Source organism: Biomphalaria glabrata, chromosome 3, assembly GCF_947242115.1.
Source record: "Biomphalaria glabrata chromosome 3, xgBioGlab47.1, whole genome shotgun sequence".
Lineage (NCBI taxonomy): Eukaryota > Metazoa > Mollusca > Gastropoda > Planorbidae > Biomphalaria > Biomphalaria glabrata.
The window spans coordinates 26350676-26374528 of NC_074713.1; the positions used below are offsets into that span (position 1 = coordinate 26350676).

The window sequence follows — 23853 nt, forward strand, 5'->3', positions numbered from 1 at the left end:
GGAATAAGTCTAGATCTAGACTAGTTGACATACTAAATTGTTACGTTTTCTCCCAGTTTTAAAACCAAAAGCTTGGCAGAAACTGTTTCCATGACAACAGTCCACCTCTTTAAATATGGATTACTTGTACTTATTAAATTTATTCTCTTCAATATATAGTCTATACACTACTACTTATTACTAGTCTACAGGTCTTGTAGGCTACACATAATAATATGATAATAGCAACAACAGACATACAAGTGATAAAATCAATGAAATAACAAACACTGTTGAAAGAGAATAGAATCTACGTTTTACTGGTTTAAAATTCACTGCAATTGAAAACAAAATCCATAAATAACTAATTTACATGATCTACTTGAAGCGTTTCTCAAACGTTCTTTCTAGGTGAGTTCATGAACTTAAGTGCAACCACAAGTCAAAAAAGTTTCACTTTCAATAACAACAAAACAAACAATTGCTGGAATTTAAAGAAACAAAAAATGATGAAGAACAAAAGAAAAGACTCAATTATTTACCACGTTTAAAGGAAAACTAGGAGGCGAAAATAATCACGAGACAAACAAATTTAAGGATGATGTCTTTGTAAAAGTATTGCGCTCATAAAAAACAAAAGGGTGGTGGGTTATAGGTTACGTGTTATATTTGTGCGTGTTGGATGCATTGCTAAAACAAATTTCAATTTCCAAATATAAATAAAAGAAAATGACAAGAGCATACATCAAGATATGAAATTAAATAAAATAATCTTCATTTACAAATAAGCTCCATTTAGGATTACATGATTAGTAAAATTGGTTAGGGTTGAAAATATCTCATTCGTAACTGGAGTAACAATATATTTGTATGAATAAAGACAATGTTAGCATGAAATTAGGAAAATGACAATTACGAATTAGAAAAAAAAAGCACAGAAATTATATTTCATAATAATTGAAAATTTAAAAAATATATATAGGCCCTATGACCCGGGCCATTATCAGTATGGCACGTTTTATAAGTAATCAAAATCTAGGCCTAACTGATGAGACTAAAGTTAAAATAAACTGTCATTTCAAAATTACATCTAGTAGGCCCCTAATTCTCATTAACTAATTTTACATTATCTGGCTGACTAGTCTTGTCAGAAGTAATTATATGTGTCGAATAGATATACACACAGACTCACAAATGAACCCAGTTAAGTAAATATATATTATATATATATATATATATATATATATATATATATATATATATATATATATATATATATATATATATTATATAGTTATATCCTTCGGTTGTAAAAATATTTTTTTTATATAACCAACCAAAAACAAAAGGTGACAAATTTGAAATCAATACTGCTCCAAATGTGACACTATTATTCTATGCAAGATTTATATTCAGTTCAATAAATTAAGTTCCCCAAAATACAATCGATGTGTGCCAACTAACGGGCATATTTTTTTTTTAGGACTAAATACATGGCAAAAATGATATTTATGGTTCAGAATAACACAGCCTAGTCTTTGATCTACGATGGCAATTTATATAAACTAAGATTTAAGAAAAAAACAACTACATTGTCTCTAAGCCCTACTAAAAACATATGTTCAACAAACAGATTTCTCCGAAGCTGTCCTGTTATCTGGTAACTTTGTATGCTCTGCCAGCAGAGTAGCCTCTTTCACGTCATTCTCCTGCTGGACTACGTGCAGTAAGTGATACGGGTCAGGACCAAGCATCCAGCAGTCTGAGGGTGTCAAGGAGAACTGCCCCGTCCAAGAAGACTTTGACACAACGAGTAGTGACACGTTGGCGGGGTACTGGGGCAATTTTCCCAAACGATAAACGGACTGACAGTAGGCACTGACGTGACTTTCAACTGTCTTGAACTCAGCAACTTCTTCATAAAACAGGGAACCTTGCCCGGAGATTCGTTGCCAGAGAGTCTGATTAAAGTAATGAAAAAGTCGATAATCTATGCTGCTCCAGTTGCGATAAATGTCAACAACATGTGGGTCAATCTTTGTGACGTCGAAATCATACCTGGCCACGTTGGCCCTGATAAACAGGATGTCTCTGAAAGCCCAGCACATGAGTCTACGGAGGAGAATGAGAGACTCGTAAAAGTATTCCACAATCATGATCAGACCAAACTTTTTGTCCAGGTGTTTCAAGTACTGGTCTACAGCATCAGGGTCGTTGGAGATGTCCTTGGTGCCAGGAGGGAACCCCAGCGGCATGCCGTGGCAATGGGACATCAAGTTCCTGGTAAAGGAGAACCCAGCCGGGTAGCAGAAGAGCCTTTCTTTATTCAAGGGTGAAGCGTAATGAGACTCGTACTTTTCCACGTGCGTAAAGTACTCGACAACCGGGTTAGTCACATTCTGCGGCACACCAGCGACCAAGTGGATTTTGAAGTACTGAAATATGGACAGAACATGAGTCCAAGGCTCACGAACAATGCTGATGTAGATGGTATCCGCAGGCATGATCTCGCCCATGACCGTCTCCGAGAATACCGAGTGGTCTGTCAGAATGTTGTAGCCACGGCTGGATGGACGGAAGTCCCGTTTGGTCATCGGATAAGGCCAATTAAGATACAGCCTGTTTCTGAGGGGGGAAACAAAGGAGAGGTTCCTGGTGTAGCCAAAGCGGTAGAAGACGCCCAGGAGAGTCGAGGTAGCACACTTCATTCCTTTGATGAACACAAAATTTGTCTTCTCTTTACACGAGCTACCCACGTGACTGAACGTATCTAGGAATGAATCCTGGCGTGAATTATTGTCACTGATGCTACTCCTCGAGTCCAGGAGTGTCGGAACAATTGAGATTTTGCCGTAAAGCAAACACAATGTGAAAGTCAGATACCATAAAACAGAGACAGTGAACAAGACAATCAAAGTTTTGTGCTTCACCCTCACCAGTCTACGACACCTGGATACTTCAAAACACATTCTGATGTTTGTTTTTAAGTTGGACGTGAAATTGTCAACATTTCTTGAACAGTTCGACTTATCAACAAAATTTATATCCGAAGGAATGCAGCTACTTCAAGGTTTGTTATAAGCGAAATACTTGACAAATGTAGTGGTCAGGGTTTAAATGTTGGGACTTGTTTAGCCTTGAAATGAATAAAAGGTGAAATGAAGTCTGTTAAGAAGTAGTTCACAAGCGAACGCTATTTCCATTTCGACCTGTGGATTGCATGGGAGTAGAATTCTGCCCACTTTTCATGAAGACGTTTGACACGTAGTTTAATTATCTTGTTAGTTAAAAATAACATCTTATACAGTCCTCCTCAGACATGTCTGATAAGCAAGAGCAAGTACTGGAACTATGCAATTTATTGAAGAAAAAAAAATCCATCATTCCTTTTCTAACAAACCATTTTATAATCCAATATATATATATATATATATATATATATCATACAGTATAGAAAATAGTTGATTAAACTGAATTGCACAAAATCGCTAGCTAAAAACACACGGTGAACAGTTATCTTGAAAATATCAACAAAGAACAAGAAACTGGAGAACTGTTAGAAAGTAACTAGAACGAGTGATCTAACTATCCTGCACACTACAATTCAAAGTAGTCTGTAACACGTGACCATCCACCAAATGTTACTGTCAACAAAGCTTGTCCAAAAACGATTTACTTTCCTTGTCAATACTTGTATTGATAATGGTTAGAAAACAAATCGAAGCTGATCAGGTAGCTACAGACGTTAGGATAGGAAGAAGACAATGGTCCCATGCTGAGTCCAAGGAGGACATATTCTATATAACATAGTTGAAAGTTGAAGTGGACCTCTGGTTAGCTCCTTTAGTTTGAGGCAATGTCTATAACGTCTGTAACACACATTGGTTTCAAAGCCTCATTTAGCCATTCAACAATTACGAGGCTTACTCGATGACGTTTCTTGGAGATCAGGAGTGGTGGGACCAGGGTGACATAATTTGAAGCTGGGCTATTTAAGCTTTTTATATTAGTTCACTTTTTAAACTGTTTTCAAATGTTAATACACATTAAACTTTCAAGTAACCACTTTATTTATTTCTTTGTAGATTACATACACAAAAATTAAAACACACACGCACAATTCTCCTAGAAATATAAGTGATAAAAATTCACACAACTGTAAGTAACTATTTTGTTTTGATTTAAATAGGTCAACTTATTCCAAGACTTTTATAACCAATATATCTAATAGTTTTCCCATGTATTTAGATTTGGTAGAATGTTGTTTCAATTCAATCAGATGCCAATGTTTCACATGGCATATGAACAAAAATTCATAACATTTGCATTATTTTGTATGTAAAGCCAAGTTGCTAAATTGACAGCAACTACATGAACGGTCATAACATGAGGTACATCCTGGACATTTAGAAAATACAGACTTTTATAAAAAAAGATACACTTTGAAATATTTCATTTTTATATTATAAAATTTCTTTAAAAAAAAGGTGTGAAATAATTTTCTAAAATAGTTTTGGGGCCGCTTGAATATATTTTTCAAAAGAATGAGAAGCGCGCTTTAAAGCTGGTCAAGTGAAGAGTTCAAAGATTGTTAGTTCTTTTGTTATATTGAACTGAAAACACAATTCTTGATTTGTTACTTGTGAGAGTTGGACATTGAACAATCAATCACAGCTTTGAAGACATAACTAATAGAACCAAATCATAGTCAACAAAGTGTCCATATACAATAATAAAATATAATAAGTTGTCACATTTCAATGGACGGTTTGAGATCATTAAGGCATACATTAAAGTCAATGAGATAACCAAATGCAGAAAAGTCTTAATAGAAAAAAAAATTAATTGCTGTAGTCATGAATAGTAACAAAAAAACACATTATTATACACTGGATTTCAATAGTACACTAAGAATCACATTGATAATAGTACATTGAACAACCATTGTCATAGTCATCTTAAGTATAAATCTACTAGTCCTATCGAAGCACTTAAGTTCGGGCAGATGTTAGCAAGGGGCAAATCATTCTTGACCAAGTTATTTTTTGCTAAGAGGCATGTGATGTGAGCTGTGCAGTAGTGCTATCATAGAAATAAGAAAAAAAAATGTCAGTGCATTGTTCTAGCACAAAATATGACCTGTGTGGTGCCATAGCATTGGTACACAGTGTAAAAATATGACCTGCGTGGTGCCATAGCATTGGTACACAGTGTAAAAATATGACCTGCGTGGTGCCATAGCATTGGTACACAGTGTAGAAATATGACCTGCATGGTGCTAAAGAATTGGTACACAGTGTAGAAATATGACCTGTGTGGTGCTAAAGCATTGGTACAGTGTAGAAATATGACCTGCTAAAGCATTGGTACACAGTGTAGAAATATGACCTGCGTGGTGCTAAAGTATTGGTACACAGTGGAGAAATATGACCTGTGTGGTGCTAAAGCATTGGTACACAGTGGAGACAATTGGAGATTAAAAGGTTTCAGTCAATATGTCCTATTCTAATATTCATGTTAATTGTATTGTTATAAGCAGTGGCATATCAAGGTAGGTATGGGCCCTTGTTCAAGAATATTTGTTGTAGGTTGAGTGTGGCATACAAAAAAATGGATTCATCCTGTATGTATCAGTAGATTTACAAAAAGTCAATTTAATGTGGGTACTACCTTTTAGAAGTATTAGCGTCATGACAATCAATTTAATTATAACTGCTAACTAGATGTGAAATGGATACATTTAAATTCCTACAGTCAAACATTCTTTTTTTTTCTTTCAATAGCCCTTGTGGGCCCATATTTGTCATGGGCAAGTACCTTAAGATGGGTGTATCTCAACTATTGTGTTTCAACCATATTGTTCAAATCTATTCCATCTGTGGTAGTTTAATCTGGTCTCACTATTTAAAATGATTTGCAAAGCTGTCTCCAGATAAACTAACAACACAAACACAAAAATTAAATGATTTTTTGGGGTTACAATAAGTAAGTACACATGGAATGTCAAGGAAGTTTATAGTCACAGACATTACATTAGGTTCTCAAACTTAAAAAAATTAGTGTCACTTTTTTTATTAACAAAAGGCAGCTAAGATTATGATCATAAAAAAAATAATTAAATAAATAAATAACAATTGTTTGATTGTGCTCATCTTCAGGTCAAAGTTTCAACACTGAAGTTATTAGCTTCATATAGAATTTAACCTAAACAACAAAGATTACTATTTATTCTTAAAGACTCCAACAGGCAAGTGTATATATATACACACACACACATATTACAGTCATATTACAGAGTTATCATAAGGTAGATCTTTAAAAGTAACAAACAGAAAAGATAATGTATAATTAAGTTTGATTTGGAAATTGGACACATTTTATTTAGAAACAATATATTGACAGTAAATGAAATGGTAAATATGAAATATCAATATGAAATATCACAAAGTAAAAAATGCAACAAAAATATAGAATGAAGTAAATCTGAAAAACAATAGTAAAAAAATAATATTTTGATACAGTTAGAAATATTTAAAAAAAAGCAGTAACAAAATCAACACAAGCCTTTCATGTTCAGAGCTCTGTTGTCTGGTAGTAAGTGAAGTTTTGATAGTAGAATGGCCTCGTTGACATCATTTTCTTTCTGAACTTTCTTTTGAAGCTCGTAATTATTCGGACCCAGCACCCAGCAGTCTGAAGGTGTCACAGAAAACTGATCTGTCCAAGAAGATGGTGGCACAACAAATTTTGAGATGTTTGAGGGATACTCTGACAGTTTTCCCAGATTATAAATAGATTGACAGTAAACATCAATTTCATTCTGAACATATTTAAACTCAACAACTTCCTCAAAAAATTTTGGTCCTTGCTCTGAAATTCGTCTCCAGAGAGTCTGGTTAAAGTAATGAAACAGACGATAATCTATGCTGCTCCAGTTACGATAAATGTCCACAACATGTGGGTCAATCTTTGTCACATCAAAATCATACCTGGCCACATTGGCCCTAATAAATATGATGTCCTTGAAAGCCCAGCACATAAGTCTACGGAGAAGAATGACAGATTCATAGAAGTGTTCCACTATCATAATCAAGCTAAATTTTTTGTCCAAATGTTCCAAGTAACTCTCAACAGCAGCATGGTCATTAGAAATATCCTTAGTGCCAGGCGGAAACCCAAGTGGCATGCCATGGCAATGGGACATAAGGTTCTTTGTTAAAGAAAAACCGTCAGGAACACACCAACGTTGCTTTGCATATAGTGATTTATAAATGGCTTCATATTGCTCTATAGAACTAAAATACACAGATAATGGATCTGAAATGTTTCTCGGAACACCAGAAATGTTTAAAATGTTGAAGTATTGAATCACTGATTTCACATGGGAGAAGGGCTCCCGTACAATGCTAATGTAGATGGTGTCATTGGGCATAATTTCCGACATCAAATTTTCGGTGAAGATAGCATGGTCTGTCAAAATGTTGTAACCACGGTTGGATGGCCGAAAGTCAAGCCTTGTCATTGGAAATGGCCAGTTGAGGTAGATTTTATTCCCTAAAGGAGACACAAATGACAGGTTTCTGGAGTAGCCAAAGCGATAGAAGACACCTAGGAGAGTGGAAGTTGCACACTTCATACCTTTGATGAAAACAAAGTTTGTCTTCTCAGCACAGAAACTGTCCACTTTGCTAATAGAGAAGTCTATTTCATACAAACTCATGCCATTTCGGCCAAGCACATAAGGAGGATTCGGCATTGGAACATCCATGGGGTACTTAAAACACAAAATGTAAGCCATGACTGACAAGTACACTAGCATGGACAAAACCATCCACTTGAATACTATGGGATGCCGTCTTGTTAACACTTGGCACTTGAAGCAGATGTAAGCCAACTTTCCCATTGTGAAGATTGATGGTTACAGAGTAATATTAGATTAGCAGAACATTATGGCTGGCCATGAAGAAAGTATCAGACTTATGAACTGAGTCGATGAGTCAACACTTTGATCTGAAGAATTATGTAAACAGAATATAGGACTTATTTTAATTAAAACCTTGAAAAAAATGTAAATGTTGAAAAAAAAAAAAAGCAGAAATAATGAAAATAGGCAGATTTTACTACAGTACCAAGACAAAGGGCATTGTCATCATTTCTTTCTTGAATCCCATCAAAATGATGGGCAAAGTAAAGCTAATTTTACATGCTACCTTTGCAAAAGGTCAACAATGTAGTTATATGGCTAACAAAACCATTTTAAGTTTACAACAACCAATCTGTCTTTGGTGGACTGTGAAATTATTTTTTAAAATCCTAGTGTCTACTGCAAATTCAGATCCCCTTCCTTCAATGTAACCCATAAAAAAGAGAAAACAACATGAAACAAATGTCAAAAGCTGTTCAAAGAAGCATCTAAGAGGAAGCTGGAAAATGAAAGAGGTTTCCATGACAAATGGTTCATAGACTACGGGTTCAAAGACTATTCAGTCCCAATAACTCATTCACCAGATAAGCTCAAAGTATTATCTTATTATTTTTATCCTCTACTAACCCAGTTTAACTTTAAAAAGTTAAAATAAAATTATGTTTCAAATGAAAATTCCCTGAAGGACATCAAGAAATTGTTCAGTTAACAAAAAAAAAATTCAGTGTTTAAAAAACTAAAGATAAAGGCAACACAAGTTCCTAAAATATCAGACTCAAAAATAATTACAAAGTATCAGCACAAACAGAAGTTACAAATAAAATGTACTATCAAAGTTATAGACCAAAAAATTATTTTTCTTCAGATACTTTTATAAAGGAATGATAAGTCATTTCACAGAAAAAAAAAGTAAAAATAATTTAATAAATTTAATAAATAATTTAAGTTAATAGTAAAAGAACCAAACATTGTGTTAATAAACAATAAAACTGCCTCAATTAAACATTTACTAGCAAGATTAACTTCTAACTTACAGGTCTTGTCAACTGTTCTCTGCTTCTTTTTGGCATGAATCGCAAAGGTTTTAGAAATCCTCTGTCACATGTGTAGTGCAAGGATCGCCGACCATACTTTTTAGATCCAATGACAAGCTTAGGAGGAGCCTGAATTTTAGATGTAGAGTCTGAAAGAAATAATACGATTAATTAGGAAAAAACATATCACAAGCTTGATTAGAATTATTTGATAATACTATTAGATTCTAGCAAGATGGTGAGAATTTATAGATGAGAATTCGAATGGATGTCTGATTACTTTGTCATATGATTAGCTTAATAAAAAAAAAAGAAAAGAAATGAAATAGTGAAAGAACAAATTATTAATAATGTTAATAATAATTTGTTTGGCAGATATGTAAGTGTAGAAATGTACAACCATGCACATTACGAATTAGGTTTCTCTTGTTCATTCCCATTCCCATAAAAAAAAACAAAAAGAAAAAAAAAACAAAAAAAACTGATTAAGAAATAACAAACCAAAACTACAAAGTAAAAGTAGAATTTAACTGAATATTAATTTAGTGAATAAAAATGCATATTCAAAAGTATATAATTTATATTGTCTATGTGCATTGTGATTAAAGGGAAATGAAAATATTATATAAATGTATTTTAATTTTAAATTGCATAGTTACCTTCTTCATGGTTAAGTGAAGGGCTATCATGATTCTGAATGTCCCAAATATTGCAGAACTTGATGAGAACAGTTTTTAAATCTTTAAAGTAGACTTATTAGAAGAAAAGAACAAAATGTGGGTAAGCATGAAATTTAAAAAATGTGTTAAAATGGGAACACATTTTTTATGCTAATATTTTACTTGGATTACAACCCTATCCTTGTATCGCATCCTGGTTCAAGTTTTCAAATACCAATTATAAGTTGAGAAAATAATTTTTTAAGATTTCCATTAAGGCATGCAATTTAGTATTCTGAACTTCAACCATCTTGTTGATAATGATTAAAATAAAACAGACTTGACTTACACAATCAAAACATTTTAACCTTTACTTCAAACACTATGCTGTTTCAAAATCAAAAAAAAAAAAGCTCAAAAACATTCATTTACATTTGAGTAAGTTTTGACTTGCATGCATTAATCATTGACAGAAGTCATTAATGACTAAAAAAAATAAATCAAAAATGAAAAATCTTTCAAAAAGAGCTTAAAAACAGTAAAGATTGTAATAGGAATAGGTACATGGTACATCTGTTTTATATAAAATCATATTTAATGATTCAAACATAAAAAGTCATCACTAAACATTTTAATATAATCATATTTAATTGATTCAAACATAAAAAGTCATCACTAAACATTTTAATATAGAATTTGATATAGTATACATTAATAAAATAAAATTGTAACAAAGAACAGCAAGTTAAACATTTCAAATTAAGAAGATAACATTTAAACCAACAAAAAAAAAAAGATAACAGAGTTAGCTCTTCATGTTTTAAAAGGTGTAAGAACATAAATGGTAGCTTTGTAAAGGTATCATTTGAAAACATCTACAAACATTAGTTAAAGGTAACATTTTTTTTTATACTTGAGAAAGATCCCATCAATAGTACAGAATGTCTCAAATGTGTGATTGATGCAAAAATATAAATCTATTTATTGGTACAATAAGCTCAGTAACTAAGAGATCTATTAAATGCTATAAAGAAATATTAGTTAAAATGAAATTGTAGAAACATTGTGAAAACTTTAGTGTAATTATGTTAAGTCTGGAACAGTTTGCAAAAAAAAAGAAAAGAAAATGCCATCATAACCTTAATGTATAAAGATAACATTGTTTACTTATCTTGTCTGTGTCATGGATTCTTTCCAAAAGAGATGTCTTGACTTTATCTGTTGTAGTATTCAAATGGAGATGACTTAGAACAGTGTCTACTTCTGATAGTGTGAGGTAGCCTTTATTGGTGTGATCATTAGCAAGAAAGAGTTGTATTAGCTTGTTTTCAAACAATGCTTTCTGAGGGAACATTGAAGAATTGCCAGCCATCTGAAGGTGGATGCAGGACATCAATTAATTAAAATTTGATTTTAGCCACTATAGGCACATCTCAATATCATAAAAAAAAGGGATTGTAACTTGCTAGCACCCTAGTATTATTATTATTATAGCTTTTATATAGCGCTACTTTCATGCTTATAGCATGCTCAGAGCGCTTTTGGTCCAATCTCTTTTGTGGACCAGTGGGTGTGGGGGGGGGGGGGTATCTAGGAGTTGAATTTTCAGTGCTGCCTTTAGGCGCTCAGTAAACACAACTCTGCCTGAGTCGGGTGTTGAACCTCGAGCCCCCTTCTAGGTAGCCAAGCCAAGTTCAAGCGCACTTGGCCTCTCGACAACGCTTTCCACTTATAATAATTTATGGTTAAGCACAAGGCACGATTATATTTGATTTTAAGTCTAATTTATTCCCAAATAGAAATGTTATTTTCAAACCAAGTAACTTGTAAAGACACCTGTCTACAATGAATAATTTGTAAAATTCCAGTGATAAAGTCGAAATGATTGAAAGTAGAACCCTCAGTTACATGCCCTTCCATTCCCATTCAATGAGCTCTTGAGGGAAAATCACCCTTAGCACAGACACACAAAACATAACTACTGTACAGAAACTAGATCTATATATATATATATAGATACTGCACTATTTAATTTAAAAGAAATTATGTTACTATCTTTATTTCCAATATTCTTTCTTGGTATGCACATTTTCACAGAATGTAGATCTAGATATTTTTCTCATATACAATATATACATAGACTCTAGATATCTAGATGATTAGTCAGATCTAGGCCAGGGTCTATTCAACTTTATTAGCATTATACTTTTATTTATAGATCTAGCTACTAGCTAGACTAAGATACTAATAATAATAGTAATAGATCTAAATTTGATTCAATCATCATAATATTCATAATGAGTTGATGATAATCATGCCAATCATGGTCATGGCCATCATGGCCATGGCAACGATTTGAATGATTCTAGTTTCTAGTCTAGTTGATTTTTAGAGATTATGGTTGGGTTTTTAATTTACCATTTAGATAAAGATCTACTGGCTTTATTATATCTCATCTTTATGCTATTTATTTGCTTATCATTATTAGATCTAGTATACTAGACTCAGAATCTGAAACCTTGGTCAACAAAACCTTGGCGATAACAATGCGAATCGTGCTAAGCCCTACTTTCGTTTTTCGAACATACTAAAAAAAGTGGATTTTTCTGCGGTTCATTTTGCTGCCAACTAAAAGTCCTGAATTTCTATATATTTTGGATCCATCTATCTATCTATCTATCTAACTATCTATCTATCGGATCCTATAATTCCTATATTGTGTATTATGGCAAGAACTCCCCCGTTGGCCAACCGCCCAGGCAGGGACGAATCAATGTTTATTTTGGGAGTTAGGTGATTAGGGAAGCTGACACAATGAGCTAACCAAGCCAGGTGAAACGAGACTTATTCGTTATAACTGCTAATTTATTGATGGGTGAATACTACTTGTTTCCCCACTCTTTTCTTTCGCCTCTAAAGTTACGTGGGGTAACTCTAGTCCGACATGCAGAAATAAAAGAGGGATCTTTCCTTTACTTCTTTTTGTCCAAACTGTTGAGCCATGAAAAAAATTATATATATATATATATATATATATATATATATATATATATATATATATATATATATATATATATATAGTCAACCCAAGGCGTAAGATACGCCGCTATTTTGCAGGGTCGGCCATATGCCACTGCAACCTATGCCACCGCAGTGGGCTCCACACTTTCATAGGACCCGCGTTAGTTCTAGGTGTAAATTATTAAATTAAACTATTTTATAACTTATAACAGATTTACCACGGCCGCCTGATTTACCAGGAGCTCCTGGAAATCTACTGAAATTGCAAAATATACGAAAAAGTCCTGGAAATCTCCGGAAATTATTAAAGATCTTTTGAAAACGCATACAGATCTCCTGAAATATATAGACAAAAATGGTCATTTTGGGGTGTCATTCAATATGGAAAACGCCAATCCTACGCACGATAAATAAAAACGGCATTATGCATTACTTGTAATTGTGTAATTTTGTGAAAGAAGCTTCTCGCGCCTCAAACTATGACGATTTACTTGAGGTCATCAATTCTCGTAGATAGATTGAAACATTTGGTAATTCTTGCTACTGAGCGTCATCTATGTAGGAAATATAGCTTTTATGATTTGTATGACTTCGCTACACGCAAGGCTCGTAAAGTAGTTCTGTATGTAGTAAAGAATGAATAAAATGCAAAGACGAATTTATTTTCTAATACAAACTCTTAATTTTCACTTATTATCCATATCCCTACCCTGCTATTTAATGACGGGTGAATACAGAGTAGATTACTTGTTTTCTACCCCCCCCCTTTTTTTTTATCGTCGCTAAAAATACGTGGGGTAGAAATAAATACAAGAGAGATCTTTCCGTAACTTCTTGGTCACAACGGTTAAGTCCAGCCCTGCTATTTTGTGACGGGTGAATAAAACTTGTTCTCCCCCCTTTTTTTTTCGTAATGTAACTCAAGTACGACTTTTAGAAATAAAAGAGTGATCTTTCCTTTACGTGGTGTCCAAACTCTTGAGCCATAAAGAGAATTATATATATATATATCATGGGCGTAGCCAGGATTTTTTTTCGGGGGGGGGGGGGAAGGGGGTTTAGGGGGGGATTTTTTCTTCCCCCCCCCCCCGCCGCGAAAAAAAATATTTGTATGTATGTATGTGTGTGTGTGTACATAATCTTTTAACATTCTGACCCTTCATTCTTTCGGAACATGTTTATTGTGTCCGAGAATAGGTTCTTCCTGTAGTTAGTGGAAAAATTGTTGACTCCCAGCCATTGCTAGCAAGGGGGTCTGGGGGAGCGTTAGGAGCTCCTCCCCAGCGCTCCGCCCCGCCGCCAAAGGCACTATTTCTGGTATTGAATGCCAAACAATGCATATTCTGAGGTATCTACAGTGCTTTTTGCTGCTATTAAAATGTCTTATTTCAAAAACCTAGTGTGCTTTTCTTACTGACTTAGGCCCTCCCGCGCCGTTCGGCGCATTTGCGGTCAAGCTGTTTCCACAAAAATCTGTCACTGGTAATGTCTGAATCATCTTCCCACCTGCTCTGAGGACCTCCATGAATGTGTGGCGCCAAGTTGTACTAGGATGTCATCCCATTTGTTTTTATGCGTAATTCATTTTGTCGGAGAACATGTCCCGCAAACATCATGCGACGCTCTGTCACAATCTTACTAAGAGGTCGACTTCCAGTTCGGCATAGGATTTACTTGATTTAGACCCGATCTCTATAACTGACTCCTAAAATCTGTCTTAGCCATCTTTGTTGAGCCACATTTAATGTTTTTCGATTTCGGCAAATGACTATACATTGCACTTTATTAATGGAGCCCCGCCACTGGTAGAAATGTGTAACCTCTCGTGAATACGCTCTTGCAATTAGGTGACTGTAGTTTGCTTTAGATTTTATATCGAAAAGGGAAGCTTTATCGTCAAAATCATCTGTTGAGGGTTTTAAACTAAAAAATCTCAGGACTTTGTTTGTTGTTGTTTTTTAGCGGCCCCCGAAAGGGGAAAAGACGCTATTAGTTTTGTGCGAAATGTCTGTCCGTCCGTCCCGTTTAGATCTCGTAAACTAGAAGAGATATTGAAAATCCGACTTCACAATATTTTAGACCATTCAAAGTTCTGATGCAACGGCTACTTTTTTTTTCCTGAAAGCGAAAATTCTAATTTTTAAAAATCAATTATGCAAGTAGTTTTTTTATAAGAAAAAGCTAATTAGTATGCATTATATGTTAGACCTAATTTAAGACGAATAGTAATCTTATAAACATCATTTTCATGAACATTTTTTATATAGCGAATTTTTTTTTTTTTTTTTTTTTTTTTGAGAATTCGAAAATGAGATTGAGCCTTTTCAAAGAAATTAACTTATTTAGTTCGAACCGAGGGTCCCGGGTTCGAATCCTGGTGAAGACTGGGATTTTCAACTTCTGAGTCTACCCAGCTCTAATGGGTACCTGACATTCGTTGGGGAAAAGGAAAGGCGGTTGGTCGTTGTGCTGGCTACATGACACCCTCGTTAACTGTAGGCCACAACGACAGATGAACTTTACATCATCTGCCCTATAGACCACAAACTAGTTAGGCCAGGTTCACATCTAACTTTACATTCACTTTCACGTATCCTTTGATCTGCGGGACGGTTTGGGCACTACACAAGATCTGTTAACCTTCTTTCTCCATTCTTATCTGTCATTTGTCTTTGATATAATTTCATTCGGATGTTCTTTCTGAAAATATTGAAGCCTACCTGGGTGGACCACTGGTCGTGCGGTTTGCGCGCTGGACTGTCGTTTGGATTTATCGACGATCAAAGGTTCAAACCCTGCCTGCTCCCATCCCCCGTCGTCCTGCGGGAGGTTTGGACTAGGAAGTAAACTATCTTCAACTCTGAAGGATTATCCGAATTATGTAAAACATTTTACTTCGGGGGCCGATTTTGAGTTTGTGTTTCCACACAAACTGTCTTTTGTAACCTTGTTTTAAATTCAAAACCACATTTAGCTACGATCATAGAATTTGGTAACTGTAGTTTGCTTTAGAATAATACTGAAGATAGAGGTTTTCCACCTCAAAACGCACTGTAGAGGGATTTTAAACTCAAAACCATCTGGAGGAGAGGAGTTTAAACTCAAAACCCCAAATTGGCTTGGCTACGCTGAAATAATTTGAATGTGTAATTTGCGTTTTTTTATATTGAAGATGGCAGAATCCCGAAAGATATCTTATATGCTGAGCTTGTGGAAGGAGTCAGACCCAAGGGCCGCCCAAGACTAACATATAGAGATGTCTGCAAGCGATACATGAGAGCCTCAGGCATCAGCGAAAGTATGTGGGAAAACATAGCCAAAGACCGGAGTGCATGGAGACAGACTGTGCGTGCTGGGACAACCCTTGCTGAGAACAAAAGAATTGAAGCGGCTTTAATCAAGAGGGATAAAAAGAAAGCTGCCCTGTCTGCTAGCCCTAAATCAGAGGCATACACATGTACGAATTGTGGCAAAGTCTGCCGTTCTAGAATTGGCTTGATTAGCCACACCAGATTCTGCCCCGTCTCAAGATTAAGCCAAAACCAGTGACTCATTTGGGCGCATCCATTGCCTTTCGAGACAAAAGGAGCCATACATACATACATATTGAAGAGGTATTTTTTAGCATCAAACCTTTCTGAAGGGGGATTTAAAGTCAAAACCCCTTTTGGCAAAGCTCATAGTATTTTGAGTGCGTAATTTGCTTTTTTTTTTTACATTCCACATGTACTTTTTAGCTTCAAATCCCTTTGGCTACGCTCATAGATTTTAGATTTAGATTTTTTTTTATTGAAGATGTATTTTTTAGCTTCAAACTCCACTAGAGGGGAGTTTAAACTTAAAACTGAGTCAAAACCCATTTAGCTACGCTCCTAATATTTTGAGTGCATAATTTGCTTTTTTTTTCATATTGAAGAGGGGGGTTATCGTACATTTCGGTGGGGGTTTTAAAATCAAAATCTTCCTTAATTGTGCTCTTGGAATTTGGGGATAGTCGTTTGCATTTTCTTTTTGTTTTGTTTTATAGAAGAGGGGGATTTAACTGCAAAAACACCTGGTAGGGGGTTTTATATTCAAAACCCCCCGGTAGGGGTTTTAAACTCAAAACTCCCCGGTAAGGGTTTTAAACTCAAAACCCCTGTTAGGGGGTTTTAAACTCAAAATCCCCTGGTAGGGGTTTTAAAATTAAAACCCCATTGGCTGCGCTGGTGCAAGTGATGGTTTAGTATTAAAATCTCACTTAAAATAAATAAAATCAAAGCAAAAAAATCAGTCACTAAAGTTCGTCTCCCCACGTGGTGGTGGGGATTTCATTTCGGGCCCCCCCCCCCCCCGGCTACGCCCATGATATATATATATATATATATATATATATATATATATAGATTCTTAATGCATACAACGACCTTGACCAGCGATTGGAAAATCTATTTTTGTTTACTTTTGTGATGACCAAAGAACGTGTATTCGTCGTTTCTTATAAAGAAACACTTTCAAGCCTTATCTAAGCATATCTTTATCTCTGGTACCTTCAATGTCAACTAGATTTTTATTGAGTTACACTTAAAACATTTGACGGAGAGCAAGATGGGTGCCATTGCTTTGATCCTGCTGATTTCATTTTTTCAAAGTCCAGGTAAAATGGCTGAAATATAAATATTTAATCAGAGTGAGGGATCTTTTATAATGCTTCTTATCTTATCTAATATATTACAGACATTACTTCAAAATAGAAGATAATTGCATCCTACTCATTCCATGTGTTAATTTAGTCCTGCATGTTAATCAATGACTTAACCTCTGCCAAATCGTTAATTTTTCAGGCTGATTCAGGCAACCCATTCCATTTTCTAATGGCACTAGGGAAAAAGGAACACTTGTACGAATTTGTTATAGCGTATGAAATAAGGGCCCCGCAACCCGTAGGACCGGCCCTGATTATATTGATGCAAAGAGTATTGCTAAACTTATGCCACATTGACAAGGCATTAAATAATAATAATAATAATAATAATAACAGCATTAATAATTATTTTATTTACGAAGCTCTGTAAACAATGTACTGTAATGTGCAATGAGTACTCGAGAGATGTAAAAACAAACGTAATCCAACAAGTTTTCAACATGTCAACTATGTCTCAATGTTCTCAAACGTAGTGAAGCAGCGTGTCGTTTATCTGAGCTCTTGGAGGGGCACATTTCAAACGTAGTGAAGCAGCGTGTCGTTTATCTGAGCTCTTGGAGGTGCACATTTCAAACGTAGTGAAGCAGCGTGTCGTTTATCTGAGCTCTTAGAGGGGCACATTTCAAACGTAGTGAAGCAGCGTGTCGTTTATCTGAGCTCTTGTAGGTGCACATTTCAAACGTAGTGAAGCAGCGTGTCGTTTATCTGAGCTCTTAGAGGGGCACATTTCAAACGTAGTGAAGCAGCGTGTCGTTTATCTGAGCTCTTGGAGGTGCACATTTCAAACGTAGTGAAGCAGCGTGTCGTTTATCTGAGCTCTGCACATTTCGAACGTAGTGAAGCATCGTGTCGTTTATCTGAGCTCTGCACATTTCGAACGTAGTGAAGCAGCGTGTCGTTTATCTGAGCTCTTGGAGGGGCACATTTCGAACGTAGTGAAGCAGCGTGTCGTTTATCTGAGCTCTTGGAGGGGCACATTTCGAACGTAGTGAAGCAGCGTGTCGTTTATCTGAGCTCTTGGAGGGGCACATTTCGAACGTAGTGAAGCAGCGTGTCGTTTATCTGAGCTCTTGGAGGGGCACATTTCGAACGTAGTGAAGCAGCGTGTCGTTTATCTGAGCTCTTGGAGGTGCACATTTCAAACGTATTGAAGCAGCGTGTCGTTTATCTGAGCTCTTAGAGGGGCACATTTCAAACGTAGTGAAGCAGCGTGTCGTTTATCTGAGCTCTTGGAGGTGCACATTTCAAACGTAGTGAAGCAGCGTGTCGTTTATCTGAGCTCTTAGAGGGGCACATTTCAAACGTAGTGAAGCAGCGTGTCGTTTATCTGAGCTCTTGGAGGTGCACATTTCAAACGTAGTGAAGCAGCGTGTCGTTTATCTGAGCTCTTAGAGGGGCACATTTCAAACGTAGTGAAGCAGCGTGTCGTTTATCTGAGCTCTTAGAGGGGCACATTTCAAACGTAGTGAAGCAGCGTGTCGTTTATCTGAGCTCTTGGAGGTGCACATTTCAAACGTAGTGAAGCAGCGTGTCGTTTATCTGAGCTCTTAGAGGGGCACATTTCAAACGTAGTGAAGCAGCGTGTCGTTTATCTGAGCTCTTGGAGGTGCACATTTCAAACGTAGTGAAGCAGCGTGTCGTTTATCTGAGCTCTGCACATTTCGAACGTAGTGAAGCATCGTGTCGTTTATCTGAGCTCTGCACATTTCGAACGTAGTGAAGCAGCGTGTCGTTTATCTGAGCTCTGCACATTTCGAACGTAGTGAAGCAGCGTGTCATTTATCTGAGCTCTTGGAGGGGCTACATTTCGAACGTAGTGAAGCAGCGTGTCGTTTATCTGAGCTCTGCACATTTCGAACGTAGTGAAGCAGCGTGTCATTTATCTGAGCTCTTGGAGGGGCACATTTCGAACGTAGTGAAGCAGCGTGTCGTTTATCTGAGCTCTTGGAGGGGCACATTTCGAACGTAGTGAAGCAGCGTGTAGTATATCTGAGCTCTGCACATTTCGAACGTTTGTTTCGTGAACCGAAGAGATGCCAAGGTTGCAAGTAGGAATGGAAAAGACGCGGTACAACTACAAGAGATGAATCCGCTGAGCGAAGTGACATATGGAGACATTGAGTGACTCGTCTCGAGACCAATTATTATAGAAGGCCTGAACACTGACCTGCAACGTTGCAACTGTAGGTTGTTTAGACCAATAGCTCGTTGCCACGTCACAGGTCTGTACATGAAGATAAGCACTATTTTACTATCTGCGTACAAAAAAGAAATGACCGTGGAATTCTGGCTTTTTATTAACCCATAACACTCTAAAATATTATATTGCTTTTCTGATTTGCTATCTTCTATTCATCTTGTTGTTTTAAATTAAAAGAGATTCCATCACTCATAGTCGGCCTTAACGTAGCTATAGATATTTGTGTTTTGAGATGTAAGATGATTACAATTTAAACATTATGTTAATTTATGTTTAGGTACAACACAAGATATTAACTTGTGTCCTGATGGACCTGCTAAAGATCGCTATTTGAAAGTTCATGGTGATTTCTGCTATCAGTTCGTCGTCTATCGGAAGTACACTCACTCAGAGGCCCAGACTGACTGCGAGCTCCAGGGCGGGAGTCTGGTCCTGGTCAAGACGGCAGACATACAGAACTTCGTGTACCAGCAGCTCACTACGACTTATAACGACGCCTATTACAGAGTCTGGATAGGCCTGAACGACCTCGCCCAGGAGGATCACTACGTCTGGGAGGATGGCACCAAGCTGGGTTTCTACAGCAACTGGTACCAGGGCGAGGGTCCGAGCAGCACCACGGCCAACCATAACTTCACCCACATCACCAGAGACTGCGTGGTCATGGACATTTCTCCCTCTGTAGGCGGAAAGTGGAGGGAGAGCTCCTGTGAGAGCAGCGCCGCCCTCTTGGTGTTGTCTGCTCGAGAGGCTCACTCTTACGTCTGCCAGTACAGTATTGCTCCACCTTCCACAACAACAATTTTTACTACCGCTAAATAAATACAATCGTATAAGTATTCACAAACACTGAATAGCATTTGACTCGCATTTTCTTTTACATGCTTTAAAGAAATTGTTTTTATAGTGGAAAAAAAGGTAGAAGACTATTTTTAGACAGAGTATTTTGTTAGATTTTGCTACCTGCCTAAAAATAAAGTAGTCCTTATATAAGTAACATTTTTTTAAAAAATCACATTTATAAAATATAGTTTATAATTAATAATAATTTTATTTATAAAGCGCTGTTAACAAACAAAATGTAGGCTCAAGGCGCTGTAACAACATTACAAACATAAACACAATTGCTAGAATAACAGTTAATCTAAAAAAGTTTTAAACAAGTAGGTCTTAATGTTCTTCTTAAAAGTGGTATAGCATGTTGTCTGTCTGAGATCAATGGGGAGTGAGTTCCAAACCTTTGGTCCGTGAACTGAAAAAGCACGCAGACCGTAGCTTTTGAGGGAGAAACGTGGCACTACTAAAAGCGTTGAGTCCATTGAGCGCAGGGTCCTCTGGGGGACATATGGAGTAATCAGTTCGCTAAGGTACAAGGGCATCTCATTGTTATATATACACTGATGACAAAGTGTGGCGACCTTGTAATCGATTCTCGCTTTCACGGGAAGCCAATGGAGCGTGCGCAAGAGCGTAGTAGCAGAATCTTGTCTAGTTTTTTTAAGGACTATTCGAGCGGCGTTGTTCTGTATACGTTGCAGCTTGGCTATTTTGTCATCAGGTATACCTGCTAGCACGGCGTTGCAGTAGTCAAGGCGGGAGAGTATGAATGCCACAGCTAGCGTTTTTGTTGACTCCGTTGTTAAATATGGTCGGATCTGGCCTAATCTGCGCAGCTGCAGATAAAGACCTTTGCAGAGCTGATTTATGTGTGGGTCGAAAGATAGTGTTGAGTCGAAGAAAACTCCAAGATTCCGCACTACATGGACAAAAGGAACATGGCAGTTCGTGATAAAGAGAGAATCTGTGCTTTCAACTTTTGAGACATTGTTCCTAGTGCCAATCTTAATTATTTCTGTCTTGTCTTCGTTCATCTTGAGTTTATTTTCAACCATCCAATCGCTCACCCTTGCAACGGTATTACTGATTTTCTCTGCCAGATGCGACACCTCTGAGGGTACTGATGAATCGTATAACTGTGAGTCATCGGCAAAGAAATGGTATAAGATGCCGGTTGGCCGTATGACACCGCTGAGTGGATATGTGTACATAGTGAACAGTACTGGGCCTAGAACTGATCCTTGGGGTACTCCGTACTTCAAAAGTAAGCTTGTTGATTCCGTCCCGCTAACAACGACACTTTGGGTGCGTTCCGTCAGGTAGGATCCAAGCCACTTTAGGACGACTCCTGCTAAACCAAAAGTTGCAGAGAATCTGGCCATCATAATTTCATGGTCTAGCGTATCAAAGGCTGCGGACAAGTCCAGCATAGAAAGAATTGATATGTGGCCTTTGTCGGAATTGTGAAGTAAGTCGTTTAGTACCCTGACCACTGCTGTCTCTGTGCTACGGCACTTCCTATATGCAGATTGAAATTCTTCCAAGAGACAGTACTGTTCAAGATGAGAAAGAATTTGCACTAACACGATGCGCTCCAGAAGCTTTGACAGGAAGGGAAGATTTGAAACCGGGCGATAGTTTTTTAGACATTCCGGGTCAAGACTGGATTTCTTTAATAAGGGCCTGACAAGTGCATGCTTAAATTGCTGTGGTACAATGCCTGAAGTCAGTGAAGAGTTCACAATGTTGGTAATTGTAGGTACAAGCTCATCTAAACATTCAAGGAGCAAGGAGGTTGGAATGGGATCAAGGTCACATGACTTATTTGGCATCTTCAAAATAGTACTTTTGACATAATCTTCAGATACATGCTGAAACTCGCAAAAAGGAGTATTTTGAAAAATTGGAGAGTGGTCAAGCTGTGATGAGAGGGATGGCATGTCATTTCTAATCTGCTCAATCTTCCCAATGAAGAATCTATTGAAGGAATCAGGAAGTTCAGATAATGGGATAGATGACGGCAAACGTTCGTTATTTGATCCCCCTAACATTTCAGCGGTGATCCTGAATAGCTCCTTTGAAGAATCAGAATTTTCGATTTTTTGTCGAATATGACTAGCTTTTGCGTCTCTAATCATACGGTTAGATTATTTATTAGATAATTAGATATTACCATGTGTTAGAGGAATAATTTGATGATATTATGTCTTTGTAAAATAAATTTAAGGATGCTGTATTTTCATTTCAACCATTAGAAATTTTGTGTTTTACTTGCACTTACGTGTATCAGTTTATCATATTGCCCATCTTGACTGTCATTTCATCGTCATCAAACTCCATTTGCGGGTGAAGGCTGAGAGGCTCAAATCCTCTCTTGCTAAAGTCCTGGACAGAAACCCTTCTGTCTTACGTCATGTATAGGCGTACATGTCAACATACGGTTTCCTCTTTTCCCCCGTAGCGGGGGCACTGTGAATCAAAATTTGGCCATAGCCATGAGAAGTATGAGCCAACAGGACTGTGGCCTGTCCTGCACTGTGCTATAATAGCTTGCTCAGGCCTGGACAGCCTCCACCACGGGGAAGTGCGGTCACGGCGCCTCATGCGCTCCCAGAGTCCACTGGCTTTTTGGGACTTGTCCAAGCACCCAAACCACTTTTCCATTTCTGTTTTTTGAATTATAGCCAAAGCATGATGAAGACTCGCAGCCTGTTCGGTGGGTGGTGTTTGCCCTTCCCTGGAGGGGCAAAGGAGGCCGCAATAGTGTTGCCAGTCACACCTATGTGACTCGGTACCCACTGCATTATTACAGGGGTGCCATAGCGTTGCTTTATGTTGTGTGAGACCATGATGACAGTGTCGATATTGGGGGGCCATGGTCCAGGGCTTTGCAAAACTTGTAGTACAGGATTTTGAGTCAGTGACCACAACAATCTGTGTGGCCCTCAAATGTCCCTCACCGAGTTGAGAGTCAATGACTTTTAAGGCCTCACAGACTGCCATGGCTTCCGCATCAAAACTGCAAACACTACCACATGGTCCAAAGATTTTGTCTAAGTCAGAGCCAAGAAACTCGATGTAGTCTCCATCGCCTGCTCTTCCAGAATCTATTGATGCCGACCCATCAGTATACGCAAAAATGGCACTAGGTTTGAAAAATTAATGGTCTCCAGTGCTAGAATGAATGCCATTTAAACTTTTAAAAATAATAAAGAAAACATATTCCTTTAAAATTACATTTTCTGGAGTACAGGTTGATATTCTATTATATTATCTAATAAAAAATGAAATAATAAACAAAATATCTTCCCTTAGTAGCTGTTGTCATCCCAACAGCAACATATGTATGTGAGACATGGAAGTCATCTGCAAAAATTTAGAAAAGACTAAATGTGGCTCAATATTAAATGTCTGAGACGGATTTCGGGAGTCAGTTATATAGATCGGGTCTCATGCAAGAAAAAAATCCTCCGAACTTGGAGTAATTCATTTTGTCGGAGCACATGTTCCGCAAA

The 23853-nt window shown here is 37.0% G+C and overlaps 3 protein-coding genes across 4 annotated transcripts in view; 1 reads left to right on the plus strand and 2 right to left on the minus strand.

Moving 5' to 3' along the window:
• The window catches only part of LOC106056997 (trichohyalin-like), a 52599-nt gene extending 40417 nt beyond the window's left edge, over nucleotides 1–12182 (minus strand). Inside the window, exons 1-3 of one of the 2 annotated variants that reach the window (XM_056024253.1) lie at nucleotides 12015–12182; nucleotides 9597–10968; nucleotides 8938–9086 (exon numbers count right to left, since the gene is read on the minus strand). In XM_056024253.1, coding sequence (XP_055880228.1) covers nucleotides 8938–8973 — 36 coding nt within the window. In that variant the 5' untranslated portion in view covers nucleotides 8974–9086; nucleotides 9597–10968; nucleotides 12015–12182. The remainder of the gene's footprint in view (nucleotides 1–8937; nucleotides 9087–9596; nucleotides 10969–12014) is intronic. The other variant, XM_056024254.1, reaches the window with a different exon arrangement.
• Nucleotides 1210–6537, minus strand: LOC106056996 (galactose-3-O-sulfotransferase 2-like). Its single transcript, XM_013213987.2, has one exon. It carries the CDS (start codon nucleotides 2946–2948, stop codon nucleotides 1602–1604), a length of 1347 nt encoding a protein of 448 aa, XP_013069441.2. The 5' UTR covers nucleotides 2949–6537; the 3' UTR covers nucleotides 1210–1601.
• A 4938-nt stretch (nucleotides 12183–17120) lies between the features above and the next one.
• Nucleotides 17121–22596, plus strand: LOC106065318 (collectin-10-like). The gene is made up of 2 exons (XM_056024479.1): nucleotides 17121–17253; nucleotides 19779–22596. Exons 1-2 carry the CDS (start codon nucleotides 17205–17207, stop codon nucleotides 20321–20323), a joined length of 594 nt encoding a protein of 197 aa, XP_055880454.1. The 5' UTR covers nucleotides 17121–17204; the 3' UTR covers nucleotides 20324–22596.
• The last annotated feature ends 1257 nt before the right edge of the window (nucleotides 22597–23853 follow it).

What these genes read in the sequence shown, in the direction of transcription:
- LOC106065318 (XM_056024479.1), top strand. Translation starts at nt 17,205, where the DNA reads ATGGGTGCCATTGCTTTGATCCTGCTGATTTCATTTTTTCAAAGTCCA. An exon ending in TTCATTTTTTCAAAGTCCAG is followed by an intron (nt 17,254 to 19,778) that starts GTAAAATGGCTG and finishes ATTTATGTTTAG; the next exon opens with GTACAACACAAGATATTAAC.
- LOC106056996 (XM_013213987.2), bottom strand. Translation starts at nt 2,948, where the DNA reads ATGTGTTTTGAAGTATCCAGGTGTCGTAGACTGGTGAGGGTGAAGCAC.